This window comes from Mus pahari, chromosome 23 (assembly GCF_900095145.1).
Source record: "Mus pahari chromosome 23, PAHARI_EIJ_v1.1, whole genome shotgun sequence".
Taxonomy (NCBI): domain Eukaryota; kingdom Metazoa; phylum Chordata; class Mammalia; order Rodentia; family Muridae; genus Mus; species Mus pahari.
This window is the reverse complement of record NC_034612.1, coordinates 36,319,575-36,335,996: the sequence shown is the minus strand read 5'-3', so window position 1 is coordinate 36,335,996 and position 16,422 is coordinate 36,319,575. Positions and strand designations below refer to the sequence as shown.

The following is a 16,422-nucleotide window of genomic DNA, read 5'->3' as shown; positions in this document are numbered from 1 at the left end:
AACTCACTTTGTAGACCAGGCTGGCCTCGAACTCAGAAATCCGCCTGCCTCTGCCTCCCGAGTGCTGGGATTAAAGGCGTGTGCCACCACGCCCAGCTTCTTCTTAATTGTTAAGACAGGATCTCTCATTGACTCAGAACTCACTAAACAGGCTGGAGGCCTTCCGACCCCCGCCTGGGCTGAGATTACAGGTATGCCCCACACTCCTGGCCTTCTTATTTGGGTACTAGGGGAAGGAGCTCAGCCCCTCATGCCTTAAGACAGGCACTTAACCCTAGCCTGAGAAGACTTTAAAAATTATAGTGAATCTTTCAAGATTAGGGTTCCTTTCCTTTTGGAAATCTGGACCATAATAATAATCTAATGTCTGACAATTGCTAAAGTTAGACTGGGTGGTTTATTTTTTTATCCTTTTTGTTTGTTTTGCTGTTTTTCTAGACAGAGTTTCTCTGTATAATAGCCTGGGCTATCCTAGAATCTCTTTGTAGACCAGGCTCGCCTCAAACTCACCGCCTGTCTCTACCTCCTGAGTGCTTGGATTAAAGGCATACTCCACCATGGTTTTTTTGTTTGTTTGTTTTTTTAATCCTTTTTAATAGCACAACTGAGAACATTTTTTATAGGCTTTCCAACAGAATAATTCAGAAAAATTTTAAATCATCTTTAAAAAAATCTATTTTATGGTATTTTGCCTATAAATACTGTATTTCTCTTTTATAATAAGAAAAGCCTAAAACTCAGAAGAAAAAAGTCTGGGCGCTCATTGCTACATCATAGTAGGTAAGACAGTTTATGCTGGAGGGAATCTGAGTTCCAACAAATTCTTGTGTCTACTAACAAGAAGAAGCATTATGAAACCCATACTCACTGGTATTGTTTTCAGAAACATCGATGATAATCTACTTTGTTACAAAAAATGGGAGCACTCATCTAAATTACTTAATAATGTACTCCCACGGGTCATATGGAAAAAATTCCAAGTAAAGACTATACCTGACAATTACAAAGCTTCTTTCTTCCAAAGAGCTGTTTTAAAAAAATGTTTGATATACTCCTGACAATCCCATCGGTCATAAAGGTCCTCAAGGTTCATCAGTATTACACACACATCAGAATTCCCTCTCACTTTAGGGCTGAGTAATATTCACTGTATGTACTGCTACGTTGTTTTTATGTGCTCATTCATCGATGGACATTCATGTTGCTTCTACCTTTTTGCTACTGTGGATAATGGTTCTAAAGATAAGAATTTACAGTATTGAGGAACTAGCTTAGTCCTAAGGACAGGAGTTCAAGTCCAGAACCCACATGAAAAGTCAAGTATGGTGGTGGTATGTGCTAGTAATTCCAGCTCTGAGGTGAACACAGACAGATCCCTGGGCCAGTCCCAGTCCCAAGATGGTGAGAGACCCTGTCTCAAACAACAAAGTGGAGGCTGGCCTGACAAAGAGCTGAGGCTGAGCTTTGGCCTCCATGAGCACCTGCACTCAGAACACACAGGACCTCTAGCCTTTGTGAGTACCTTCACAGAGAGACCACACACACACACAAAGATACAGACAGACACACATGTACGTATACACACACACACATACACACACACACACACACACACACACACACATACACACACACAGAGTTTTTAAAAGGCATTCAGATCTTCCTGACCTCTCCTTGAGTTCCTATGGGTACATATGCAGAAGTAGAATCGCTGTATCATGGTAACTCCATATTTAACTATGTGAGAAGCTGTCCCTTGTTCCCACAACAGTTAGTTACATCACTTTACATGCCCGCCAGAAATATCAAAGGGTTAAACATCCTTGTTGATATCTGCAAAAGAAGTTCCCACGAGCTCCTCTTCATGGTCGGTAATATGGAAATTCTTGACCCCACACTCCTGATTATAGATCACCAGGGAACAAGACAGAAACATGGAAGTAACTTATGTCTCTGGGAATTTGTTTATATAGGAAGATTAACAGTTCAGCTTGGCTGGGCCACAGTGCCCAGGTGTGTGAGTCAAGCATTATTCTAATTATTTTTATGAATGTACTTTTGGATGAGATTAACATTTAAATCAACAAACATGAGGAAAACAGACTCCTCTCCTGCTACCATTGTTAAATTAAAGGTGTATGTACTAAAGACTTGGAACCACTTCTGGGAGACCTGGTGGAAACCTTTGTCATGGCACACTAGAAGCTCACTCTTCATAGGTTAGGGAGCACGGCCTCAGCTCATCCCCTTCTGCTTCCTTTCCTCTATCTCTCTCTCATTCCCCATCACTTCTACCTAACACCCAATCAGGGGCCCAAAGCAAGAAGGCCCTTCTATCATGAACTGGAGTTCCAAAATTATAAGCCAACACACATCTCTCTGTGTAAGTTAATCATGCAAGCTACTGCATCACAGCGCTGCAAAACCAATCCCTCCTTGCTGGGAGAATTCATTTAATCAAATGAAGCTCTACTAGGAAAGAGACTGACTGTGAACAAGAATGGAAAGAACTAGCAGATGGGCTTCCGTGTCCAATTTGTATTCTAAATCTTCCTGGCTTGCAGCATAGCCTGCAGATTTGGAACAACGAGGCTTCTAAAATGCATGAACCAAGTTCTTAAAATAAACTGCTTTCACCATATCCCTATACCGACACCCCATGTGTTCTGCTGCTCTGGAAAAGCCTAACAAAGACAGAAGTAGCAGAGCCAGGATTGTAATTACTACAAACATCCCCACTGCCAAGAACTGGGGTGCAGAAGAGAGGGGAGACCAGCATAGGAAGAGGCAGGGTACACGCTCAGGCACCTTCGTTTTAATTTCTCTCCACTTCATTGTGACTGGGGACTTTACTGTTCTAATATGAAAAGGTTGGTTTGGATTCATCAATTACTTCACAAAATAAACTCTCCCCACGCTTCCTTCCTACCAGACCGTTCCCGGGAACACTCACCCAGAGTGCACACGCATGTAGCTTAGTATTAGAGCACTCTGCCATGTACAAGGTCCTGGCTTCAACTCCCAACACCACGACAAGAAACTAACAAAGCACACCCATGCAAATGCCCGAACATTGCCCACAAGGGCTCCGCAAGAATGACTCTGTAATTCCTACCAAAAACAAGTCTGAGCTACCATCCTTGGCTGTGTGATGATTAATGCTGACAATATAAATCTTCACTTACCAAACAAGAGTATTAGCTCACTATTTACATCTATCATCTCAGCAAAAGAATGTTTCTACTCTTGTTTTTGAGAGCAAATATGGCCAGGATAGATTCAAAATTATGATCCTTCTGCCTCTGCCTTTTGGGTGCTGGGAACACAGGCATGTTCAAACCAGTATTCCTAGTATTAATACTCCTGATTTATCTGATTTAATTCACAGAAAGTTCAGTAAGTCCTTGGCTATTATTAAAAGGGTGTTTTCAGGGTGTGTGTATCAGTTATCCACCTTACCATGTGGTTTGCTGTGGCAAGGCAAACATCCCACCAACTGGTCAAAGTCCTGGCATTAGGAATCTACACAGTGTTTCAGGCATTGCCACACCACTTACCAGCCTCTCTCCAAAGGCTCGGAGACAAGGCTTGAGAATGTGAAGCTAAAAGCTGGGTGGCCTCTGAACAGTCTGAGAGTAAATATTTTAAATATCTCAGTACCACACAAATCAGCATGAGATGTAGGTACTTTGAAAAATTATAGAACCCAAATTAAATCCAAAATGCAACTTTTAGCTGACAACAAGTGCTTACACTTTTAAAAATGGAATCTTGCATTCAGAAAGCAAGGTTTGAGAAGTTGGTACCTGAGGAGTAACCAATCTGAAGGCAGCCTGCCATGCTAAGCAGACAATGGCTCTAAGACACAAGATGGATGGCTGCTTAAAAAGAGCACTGACTCATCCAACAGAGAACATCAGAGACATCTCACTCCAAGTAAGGAAGCCACGAGAGGAGGTGCTGCCAAATGAAGAACATTCCAGACACATGACTAGCCCAGTAGTGTGATGTATCATGGTGCCTCATTCTAGAGGGCTACACTAATGCGGCTCAGCATTGCTAGGGGGTATCTAGAGGATGATGGAGAGGAGCACGGTGCCCCATTCTAGAGGGCTACACTAATGCGGCTCAGCATTGCTAGAATGCAATGACAACACCATTAACTTTTGGTATTCGTCAGTATTATTTAGACTGCGTCTACAGACAATGGACTTTTTGTTGCTTGTGTTAAGGTGCTCTGGCCTCTTAAACCCTTCCTTCTTAAGATGGTCCTACCAGAACCTTCTGAAAGAGCCTATTCTTCACTAGGCCAAGTCACAGAGTATTTCCACACATCTTAAGAGAGTCACCAAAAGAGAGGGGAAACTGAACCTCTAGTTACTCTAGTCCATACTACTGCAAGTAGTCACGTGAAAAACTTAAAACACTTACTAAGAAAGCCAGTGTGAATTTGCTGAATAAACAGGGATTTTTTTAAGTGAAGAGAATTATTTAAAAAAGCAAAACTAAACAAAATGTAGAGCTCTTCTAGTGTAAGTGGTTCTATGAGAACAACGGCCTTCCTTCCACTGGGGCTGTCACTCTCTTACAAGTATGAGGAAAGCTGGTAGTACAAATCAGACAGGAGAAATAGAAACATTTTTATTAAATAGACTATTACTGGGGTCTGGAATTATCTTCAACTTCATAAAAAAAAAAAACAAAAAAAAAAAAAAACCTGATTCTTATTTTTGTTCTGTAAACCCACTGTTTATAAGCACAGTATTTCAATTCTATTAAGTTTGCATAAGGAAAAGGACTCAAGGAATCTCTTTGTTCCTGGTCTTAAAGGCTCTGTAGGTGTGACAAAGCCAGGACAAAATGACTCCTGTTCAATGTTCTTGACAGGACTACTTCAGGATGTAGGAAGGCAGAAGCTGGCTTGAATCACTCATCTAAGAGCAGAGACTGAATGAAGCACAGCACAGCAGCCCTGTGGCTGCATATGAGTTTGTTCCTACGTACACACGTGGGCAGAGATGGAACTCCTGCCCTGTACATGTAACTGTATAAAATAAAGTGCTGCTCTGAGGCTGACTTTAGTTACCACACTTTACAAAGCAAAGAACTAAAAAAAGCAATCAAGTAATTTAAACCTATGAAGACTTAATGAATAATAATGTATTAGTTTTGTTTTGTTTTGTTTTAAGCAAATAAGGGCTGGAAAACAGTTCAGTGAGTAAAGTCCTGCTGCACACACGAGGATCTGACTTTCTGCTCCCATTCAAAAGCTAGTGTGACTGTAACTCCACTGCAAGAAATAATGGAGACAGCGGTTACCCAGGGCTTCCCAGGGATCCCTGGCCGTCTAGTCCAGTACAGCCAGAAGTAGGTCCAGTAAACATCACTGTCTAAGCTAACAGGGAAGGAAGCAATAGAGGAGCTTGCTGACTGCCACTCTCACATCAGGGTGCATCCTATCAAGGGCTCAAGGACAGTCCACACAGGAGACTGGGGCACACCCACACACCATACCACCCCAAGACCTGTAGGCCCACGTGCCTGCAGCTCAATTTTCTACAGACAACAGAAAAAGTGCCCACTATCAACACATTTCCTGGTTGAACCCAGCTGTGGCTCCACTCACCAAATCCCTGTGCAACACCCAGTTGGCATGAAGATAGTGAATCCCATNTAGGATCTGGTACAACAGTGACTTCACCATTCCCCGAGGTAACTGAACTGGCTTCTTGTTGGCTTTCGAAGCTCTATGAAACTTAATTATATGCTGAAAGAAAATACCGTAAGAAGCTTTACAAAGAGAGAAAGGCAATTTGAATATTATCTTAACATAAAAGGCGGTGCGGAGACACAGACAATACCACAGCACAGCATGAGCAACATGCACAGTAAGTGTGTTCTAAGAACCAGGAGTAAGGCTCCATTTAAGGGATGTGATGGCATCTCAGAAAATGAAAGGCAGAGGGAGCAGGAACTAAGGTGCTCCTCATTTCAAAATATAATTAAAGTTAATTACATCTGGGCTACTACGGATCTGTTTAATCTGGCAGGAATTTTCAAGAGCAGAACCATTCTCATAAGATTCAATAAAAAGGGGGAAAACAAAATTTTGATTGGCCAACACAGCACAGGTGTGGTAGCAATTTTATACCCACAGGTTATAAAGAACAGTCAGGGATAGGTTTCAGTAAAACACACCCAACAGACAGAAACTAAAGAAAGGAGAAGTAGACAGTTCAAACTGGATATGGATACAGTTAGAAGCATAAAGGATTCAGGTAAGGAAAGAGACTGCCTGGTACCCTGAAAAGCTTTCTCTGTACACATGACTAGACAACCAGAGAGAAATAAAGTACAACTTTATAAATTAAATACTTCGCAAATAAATGTACACAAAATGGTTTCTTCCTTCTAATGTCTCAAGCTCTCGATGAGCTTCTATTTTTTGTGGAACACTCTGCCACTTCAGGAAGATCTCAGGGCGGCTCTGCCTCTGACATCAATACACTCATCTCCAGCACATACTACACAGAGGCCTTCACTATTAAACAACTCTTGTGGTAAAAAAAAAAACAAAAACAAAAAGACATGCCGAGAGTAAAAATGTGATGCTTCCCATTCAGATTAACGTTTGATTTTCTACCTGATGTTCTACAGACTAGCACTCAGAAAAGAACTAACTAGTGAGCTGTGAACAAGGAGCTGCGTTCCCAAGGGGGGAAATGCAGCAAGTGTCTGGAGTGAGAAGACAAACACATTCACTAATGCACGCTTGTCTGTATTTAGATACCTTAAGTTTCTTGTCAGTCTTTTATCTCAGTATTATTTAATACTTTAGAATATGTATCACCTATCGTAAAATGTGGTAACGATCAAGTCTGTCAGGAAGAAAATCCACTGGCTCTCTGAATTAACAAGCATAGGTTCAAAGAGAGTGCATTAAACAACTAAAAGCTTCAAGCTTCCCAGAGTAAAAACTAAGGAGGTAAGACAATTGAAGGTGTAGTTCTTCAGGTCACACTTTAAATATTATAGGGATTTTTCTAAAAAACAAGTATTTTAAAACTAAAAATAAGTAGGTAACTCCTTGTAGGACGGGAATTTTTCACCTCATATTCTTCATATTGCATGGTTATAAATCAAATACACAATACACAGGCTATAAATTTCAACAGTGCAAGTGATTTTCAAGACAACTCTTAATTATAACTTTTGCTGCCTTATGAGAGCCAACCCACATATAATATTCCAATTAAAAGGAAAAAAAGTTTTAAGTTTTAGGGAACTGAACTGTCCTGTTTTTGAAGTAATGTTATGAATATTCATTTGCCTTCAGTAAAATTAGTAAAATGACAGAATTATAAATTACTTATACACATATGTAACACAGCTTATATGTGAAATTAAATATTACTCCCTAGCCTGTTGGAAGCCACACTGAATATACAGATAGGTCCATGTCCTGCAGTCGTGCCCTGTACTGTGTGTGGGACCCACTGAGTTTAACCAAGGGTAGTTGCATGGACACAGGGGAGAGGGAGGCAGATGCTTTCATTTTGTCTACTTAAGGCAAGATGCATTTACGTTCTTATCAATGCAGTATGAGCCTTTTACAATACTGGCTAAACCAGTAAACAGTAATCCCTCATTTGAGAAATCTTCAAATATACAATTTGGTTCTGTATGTATAAATGTCATAAGCCAGACAAACGTAAAAACAAACGCACATGGGACACTGCAGTCTATATCTACTCTGATCTCATTCTGTGGTGTGGCTCTCATCAGCAGTGATTGGTTTTTTTTCTGTGCAAAAGCATACCAAGTCAAATTGTAAGGCATTCTCGCCAAGGAAAATGGAATCTATTACATGAAATATCAGTTGTGAATAACTAAGATATGACTAATAACTTGTAACTGCTTCAGAACTATTAGGAGAGCCGCCTACCACCCTAGAACAAGGCAGGGACAGCGATAAAACCTGGCAACCCTTCTATATCATGCTCACCCCACAAGTACTACTTCATTTTAAATTCCTTCACACTACCGAGCAAAGGAGAGGATGTCCTTTTAAAGCCTTTCAGCAGAAAAGGTCTCCTTTCCAAATGAAAACTCTATTAGGAAACAATGCCCCACTGCTGTTCATAGTCCTCTTACTTCTTTATCATCTGTTACAAAGGTCAAAACACCAGGATCAAAAAGAAATACTGGCAGAGTCTCTCTAGCCTGAAAACCCAAAATGCTTCAAATTTCAGAACTCTGTGAGAGCTAACATGATTCCACACAGTGAAATGTCGTTTCACATAAACACTGTATGAAATTTCCTTCAGGCTGTATGTATAAGGTAAATATTTAATTAAAACACAAGTGAGTTTCAAGTTCAGACATGAGGTCAGTCTCCAAGATGTCTCATTAAATAGATGCAAGTAAGTGCCCCTATATCTGAAAAATATGTTCAGTTCTGCTGCCTAGCATTTTAGTAAGTTAACTCAACCCACCGGACAAAGCAAAAGCCTCCAGGTTGGCAATACACCGACTGTTACTCTGTAAGGTCCTAGTGCAGTGGACGTTAACTGTTTAGTCCCACTCAAACCTGACTGAAAACAGCGGCCTGTCTACCAGCAGTCCACCTTACCCAGAGGTCATGCTCAGCATAGTCAAAGAGAAGCCATACTTTCCGATCAGCATGAGACAGAAACACCTTCAGAAGAGAGATGACGTTTGGGTGCTTAAGCTCTCGAAGTAACTACAAAACAAAGGAGATCCATTAAAATTTTAACACAAAAATAATACTTAAAAAAAAAAAAAACAACACACATACATCAAATTAGGTGTGATAGCACATACATGGATACAAGGATATATACCATGGCCTGCTACCACCATGGCAGGCATTTCTACTTGGCTGCTCAGAAGTGAACAAAGGCCTCAGACTATGAATGCTCAAGCAGGCACTACTTGATGCCAGGGATCCACAGCCAGCCTGGGCGACATTGCAGGGCTTCATCTCAGATGTTACCCACCCACAACTTAAAGGCAATGCAAGGCAATGCTTTCTGATATTAAGCATTCAATAAACACCCACACAGTGTGATTGCTACACAGGTGCTTCAGGACAGAAAAACCTGCAGGGAGAAAGATACTGATAAGGGGGTAACAGTAAATCTGTTATTTGTTGCTTGACTTGGTTTTAACTTTTTATCAAAATTACAAGTTTAGCTACTTTTAAATCTAAATTGGTGGCATTAAATATAAATGCTGTAGAACCATCACTATTATTTATTTTTTTTTCAACATTCCAAATAGAAAATGCTATCACTGACCTAGCTCTAGGTAAACTCTACTACCTACCCCTAAGATGTTCTGTGGTAGACACCTAGCATTGGAGAGTTCTCCTAACACCTCATCTTCCTCATGTGTGTTGACAGGCATGTACCTGTAATCCCAGTAGTGAGGAGCTGGTAGGAGGAAGGATAACTCCTGCAGTGCCATCCATGTGACTGATTGATTTTTATGTGTATGCATGAGTATCTGCCACATGTAAGAGAAGCAGGAGCCAGATCCTCTAGAAGAGCAGTGAGTACTTAACCACTGAGCCATCTCCTCAGCCCTCCCCTCCCGTCCTCTCCCCTCTCCTCCCCATCCTGACACAGGATCTCTCATTGGCCTGGATTTACCACATAGGCCAGGCTGGCTGTTGAGCCCCAGGAATCCAGCCACTCCTTCCTCCTCTGTACTGGGATTATAAGCACCAGCATGTACAACCATGCCTAGCTTTTTTGTAGGTTCTAGGGATCAAACAGAGGACCTTGAAAGTTCTTAATCTACCCAGCCTCACAGTTATCCTTTTATGTCTGGCTCGTTCACTCAGTACTATCTTCAAGGTCCACTCACGTTGTAGCATGTAGTGGGGTTTTGGTTTTTTCCTTTTTTATAGGTAAGAGGATTCCACTGTATACTGAGACATTCCTCAGTCCATGACAGATTTACATTCTGATAAAGCCATCCTAAGTTAAAAATCTCATCACCAAAAACACGTTTATTAAGACAGACATGGCAGTGCACATTTGTATTGCCAGAACTGGTCACTGGGGATAGATGGATGCCAGGAATTAAACTGGGCTTTAATGGAACTTTTTTTTTTTTCATTTTTAAAGAACTGGTTAATCTTCACAAAACAAAAGATATAAATGCAAGCATACCAACTTTATTCACAGAAACCACTTGTTTTTACAATTTTACCAGTGAGGGAAATTTTTTAAATTTTATGAATATACATCTACTTCAAGTATATTATTCACCATAAACCTGATTTACCACAATTGTCATACTTAATTTAAACTTGTACAAAAAATATAATAATATTTAAAAACATATGCCAATATGTCAATATGCCACTCAGAAATGAAGATGAAACCAGGTAGAAAACTACTTATATTTCAAAATAACAGTGTTTAATTCTTAAAGAATTATAAATTTATGGTGTGTGTGTGTGTGTGTGTGTGTGTGTGTGTGTCTGTGTGTAGGATTATCCTCAGGTATGCTGCCTCCCTCACCTCCTTCTGAGACCTGGCCTCTCACTGGCTTGCTGCTCACTAATTACTTTAGGCTGGAAAGATGATAAGCCCCAGGGGGAGTATCTTGTCTTTCCAAGCTTGCCCAGCTACTGCACCAGCAGTCATTTCTACTTGGATCTTAAGAGCTAAACAAAAGTCTTCATGACTGGGAGGCAAGTATTTTACCAGCTAAACCATCTTCCCACCTCTGACACTGTATTCTAATATTAACAATTCCTAAAGGCAAAGACAAGTTCTTAATGTATACCTTAAATATGGTGATAGTTAAACTGAACCTTAATTATGGCAAAATTATTTCCAAAAAATAATTAAACTTAAGAATCTTTCTTCAGCTTCAATCTTTCCCAATCTCCTAGAAACAGATAAAAACAGATGCTGAGGCTGGAGAGGTGTGTTGTGAAAGCAGACTAGCCATGGACCTACACCATCTATCAGATACTCTCTGGAATACTGGTGGGCAACTGATACCAGTTGTACAGTTGGCCAGAACCCCAAACTAAAGGAATTCTAGCCCATAGGAAATTTTGGAGAGGAATGTGACAAACAGCAAAATGAGAGCATTGTGATGTCCTGGACTTGAAGACAACACCGCGCCTCCCCCACCCACCAAGGTTTTCTCCTCCCCTTTTATAAATGCTTCCTGAAGAATGACTGCACAAAATCTAGGCCATGCTGTTGTGTGTCACAGTCTAGCCCGCATAGGAGTAGCAATAGATCACAACGATCAACAGGAATCCTAAGATTTTTATTTGTAATAAATATTACTAAAGAACCAAACTGAGTGTGTGCAAGGTAATAACAAGAGGTGTCAGAGAGGTACTGAAGGGTTAAGGGAAAGTAGGAGTCAGGGCAAAGATGGATTCCTTTCCTTCCTTACCTTTTGCTCCACAGTCTCCCTGCGTTCAGCCAGTCACTCAGTCATTGTATTCAAGTTCGTTCCTTTCTCCACCTTGACTTATTTTGAATCAAATCCCAGCTATCACACCGTCTCACCAGCAAGTATTTCAGTATGTACCTCTAAAACAGTCTTTTTTTTCCTCAACCTAATGAAAATAAATAGCCGGGCGTGGTGGCGCACGCCTTTAATCCCAGCATGTGGGAGGCAGAGGCTGGCGGATCTCTGAGTTCAAGGCCAGCCTGGTCTACAGAGTGAGTTCCAGGACAGCCAGGGCTACACAGAGAAACCCTGTCTCGAAAAAAACCAAACAAAAAGAAAAAAGAAAAAAAAAAGAGAAAAGAAATAACAACTAACAATGATAACGTATCCAGAAAAGCCTCCTTTTGCATTTATAAAGCAACTGATTTCTAAATAACTAATGGATACTAAGAAAAAATAAACTAAAAGTACCCTGTACTATAATAAAAAGAAAATCACGGGGGCTGGAGAGATGGCTCAGCGGTTAAGAGCACTGACTGTTCTTATGAAGGTCCTGAGTTCAAATCCCAACAACCACATGGTAACTTACAACCATCTGTAATGACATCTGACACCCTCTACTGGTGTGTCTGAAGGTAGCTACAGTGTACTTACATATAAATAATAAATAAATCTTAAAAAAAAAAAAAGAAAAGAAAAGAAAATCACAAAACTTGTGGCATCAAAGTAAAACACAGTTAGAGGGAATTATAATTGTAAATACTTGGAGTAGGAAAGAATAGCTTCCAAGCCAAGAAACCAAGGCTCCATTTAGCAAAATGGAGAAACACAAGGCCAAAGTTTAAAAGAGGTAAGAGGAGGAGTGGAGGAAGCAAACCCTCGAGTCTACAGCAACAGGCAGCACTGGGAAGTCTACAGCAACAGGCAGCACTGGGGAATCTACAGCAACAGGCAGCACTGGGGAGTCTACAGCAACAGGCAGCACTGGGGAGTCTACAGCAACAGGCAGCACTGGGGAGAAGCACCAAGGGATGGGTGAACAGTTTTACACTAATAACCTTAACAACTTAGCTAAAATGCACACATTATAAGAAATATAGCGGGGCTGGAGAGATGGCTCAGTGATTAAGAGCACTGACTGCTCTTCCGAAGGTCCTGAGTTCAAATCCCAGCAACCAAGATCTGACACCCTCTTCTGGAGTGTCTGAAGACAGCTACAGTGTACTTACATATAATAAATAAATAAATCTTTAAAAAATAATCTGATTATGTTCTGTAGTAAATGTTTCCACCTGTGTATTGTAACAAAAAGTAGATGAAAGATTAAAAAACATCGTTGTTTTAAAAAAAAAAAAAGAAATATAGCAAACAAAAGCTTACTATCTAAAGAACTCTATTAGGGAAATACACTGGTGGGTGAATTCTAACTAAATGCTTAAGGAAAAATATCAATTACATGCTAATATCAGAAAATACAGGATGAAAAATAAAGGTTTTACTTTAGAAGTAAAGTTATAGCAATCTCAGATTCACAGCCTGACAGAAACGCAGATGGAAAAATCTTTAATGATGTATGTATGTACCAGTCAAACCCATCAACGTATAAGCAAAGCAAAAGCAGGCTATATCAGCAATGTAAGCAATCTCTAGGAAATTAGTGCAATTTATCAGTTTAGCCAAGGAAAACAATGTGGTCATGTACGTAGACAGAGAAAAAAACATGTGATGAAACAGAATGATAATGAGAAATTCTTCTGAAAACTTGATTTAAAAGGAACTTTAAGCTTTCAAGGCTAACCGATGGCAGCCACATAAAGTTCAGAACTAACATCACACCAAATGTAAGCCACCTCCTCGTCCCTCACGCAGTGCTGTGTTAGCCTCGCCTGGGCTTCAGGATGGGAAAGGGAACACACAGCATCAAGATGGAAGAAAGCACAGCTGCTCCACTAGGAAGCCTGGGGGAACCACCAAATCCACCTCGGAACTGAGAAAGAGCCCAGGGTATGTATGCACTACTCATGGAAAAGTAACAAAGAAAAGTAATTCTATTTTAGAATATAGCAGAAAAAAATCCTCGAAAGTTGAAATTTAAAATAATTCCATTTCAATATGAAAAACATGTTTCATGGTTTTAAAATTCATTCATGAAAGATAAAAACTAATAATGCAGTCTTTACACTAATGTCTGTAAAAATAAGATATTGAAAAAAATCGTATAAAATAAAAAGTATGCCTTTCCATTAACTTCAAAGTCACAATATTATGATATCAATTTTCTCAATCAATTTATGATTTACTGATCTAAGTCATAATTCTAGACGGCACTCTTTAGAAATTAAAATTGACTAGCTAACCAACCAAGCAACCAAACAACCCCACATAACACCACAAAGGACCTTAAATAGCCCAAATAATCTCGACAAGAGGTAATGCTAATAGCTTCCCCCTGCTAGAATTCTGACAGAAACTGTATAGTATTTGTAGATCCATTTAGGGACACCTGACATATTAACTATTATGTGTCTTCCAATCTATGAACGTAGTATGGAATTCTAATCATTTAGGTCTGCTTTCATCGATCAGAAATTTGTAGTTTTGACCACACAGATCCTGAAATGCTTTGTTAAATCTAAACCAAAGTTTTCTTTATTATTGGGGAGACATTATAAATTACTTTTGGAAAAAAAAAAGTCCTGCATCCTTCTGCAGGTAGGCACTGGTTAGGCAAAGGCTTATTTGGTGCCTGGAGCTTGTAGAGAGTTTCTGCCATTTCTAGATCTCTTGCTGGCTTGCTGAGGTGTCCCAGGGGTCGGTGGTCACTTGGAGGCCCCTTTGTGTTCCATAGTGATGTGGCGTCTGTATATTTTTGGAAAAAGCCCTTTTGGCTGGTCTGCATTATCATCTACTGCCATCCACAGCAGCAGGACATAGAAGGAAAGATTAACCAAAACTGAGAATGTTATTTAAAAAGCCATATAGAAACCTCTAGTTTTAGTTTTATTAAAAGAGTAGAATTAAAAGTTTTTAGCATTTGCCCACAACCTTTGGACTCTGGATAAGGAATAAGATAAAATTAAATAGTCCCAAGTCAATGTCTGTGTTTACTAATGCAAATTTCAATGTCTCACTTAAAATGTTATGTTCATGACACTCAGATGTATTTCTTAAAATACACAATTGTGTGCAAATTAGATTGCCACCTGTAATAAAATACTATTCATGAATATGTGTGTGTGTGTGTGAATTCTTAAAACTCAATCTAATGTATCAAGACATATTGAGTAGATTCTCCCCAGTGCAAGGTGTGGCAGCCCATCAAAATAATCTGGGCTATTGCCATTATGCTGGGTTGCTGAAGAGAACTAAATGGCTGGGTCCTATGACTGAAGAGTCCATGGAGATAGTTCTTATGCATGTCTTCCATCTCTTGCAAACTCTTCTACCCAACAAGCAAGCATTCTTTCCTTTTCCAATATATCTCTATCATGACACTGGGCTTACTAATTTGTACTGTTAAGATTCATGAGTCTCTTTTAAGTCCTGTCAACAAATGGTTGTCCTTTGAAGGCACATTAACAAGAATCTGGTAAATGAATATGATTATTTAAATTAATACCTCTAGATTATAGAAGCCATGTTTACATATAGACACGAAGACTAAAGCAGTAACACAAGCAGAGACTGTGATCCACACCCATGAAGGTCTGACTAGCATCAGGAAACATACATTTGAACCACTTTTTCTTTAACTGTGTGTGTACAGGTCAGAGGACACTAGTTGGGGGAGTGGTTGGTCTTCTCATTCCAGTGCACGGCTCTGCTCGGAAACAGCGCCTTTTCCCATAGAGCCATCTCAACAGCCCAGAGCCACAGCTTTATAAAAGTAAAAACTCAAGTCAATCTCAAGGACACAATGTTTAGTTTATGCATATTTACTAACACTGTATTAACATGAGGATACTTCCTCTGGAGTAAGGAGATTCTAGTTACAATATGGAAAGCTGTGCTTCCAAAAGAAAAATGAACAAACATGGTAAAAATCAAACAGAATCTCATTTTTTTTTAACTGGCATACATAAAGACACCAATTCCAGTCATATGGAACTGTTGACTTTATATAATAACTGATACTCATTAACAAGAATGAAATGACAACAGGAGCTCTAAGAATTAGTGATATTTATCCCAAATAAATAAATGTATACACTCTGCAAGAACTTCAAGCCACCCTCAATTCTCTTTTTTAAAATAAAAATGCATTTTCTGGAAATATTTATAATGAAAAATATCAGCTTTTAATTCCTATGATTCATACAGCAGAGACATACACAGTTGACACTCCTACATCAGCTGATGTGGTAACAACAAGAGCTTCACTTACTGCTATCTCTCTGCATGCCGACATAGAAATTCCAGTTCCTTCTATTTGTTTTAAAGCGTAGTCTTTATCGTCCTTCCTGTAAAAACAAAGTTATTTTAATATACAGCTTACTCTATGTTTGCATGCACTTTAATAAAATACTACATAAAAATGAACCCTTCTGTGTGATGCCGTTGTCAGACAGGAAAATTATTAAAGGCAGTCCCCGGGAGGGCGGTATCACCACCAGAATGCGCAGCCTTGTCCAGGACTCCAATCAGTCGTGAAGGACACAGTCAGACATCCTGCTCTGGACTCATGCGGACAAGTTTCCTTCTGAAATAAAGCTTGGTCTCTGTGCTGGCTAGTTTTATGTCAACTTGACACACAAACTAGAGTTATCTGAAAGGAGGGAGCCTTAACTGAGAAAATGCCTCCATAAGACTAGGCTGTAAGGCATTTTCTTAATTAATGATTGATGGAGGAGAGTTCTATAAGAACCTATCATGGGGACTGGTGAGGTGGCTCAGTGGGTAAGAACACCCAACTGTTCTTCCGAAGGCCCGGAGTTCAAATCCCAGCAACCACATGGTGGCTCACAACCATCC

The 16,422-nt window shown here is 39.9% G+C and overlaps 1 protein-coding gene across 10 annotated transcripts in view; it reads right to left on the bottom strand.

Moving 5' to 3' along the window:
* Cdk8 (cyclin dependent kinase 8) overlaps nt 1-16,422 on the bottom strand; it is a 70,862-nt gene that overhangs the window by 26,035 nt on the left and 28,405 nt on the right. For 9 of the 10 annotated variants that reach the window (XM_021186623.2, XM_021186622.2, XM_029533950.1 and 6 more), the window contains 3 exons: nt 15,836-15,911; nt 8,633-8,743; nt 5,627-5,767 (listed from right to left, as the gene is read on the bottom strand). In XM_021186623.2, coding sequence (XP_021042282.1) covers nt 5,627-5,767; nt 8,633-8,743; nt 15,836-15,911 — 328 coding nt within the window. The remainder of the gene's footprint in view (nt 1-5,626; nt 5,768-8,632; nt 8,744-15,835; nt 15,912-16,422) is intronic. The other variant, XM_029533951.1, reaches the window with a different exon arrangement.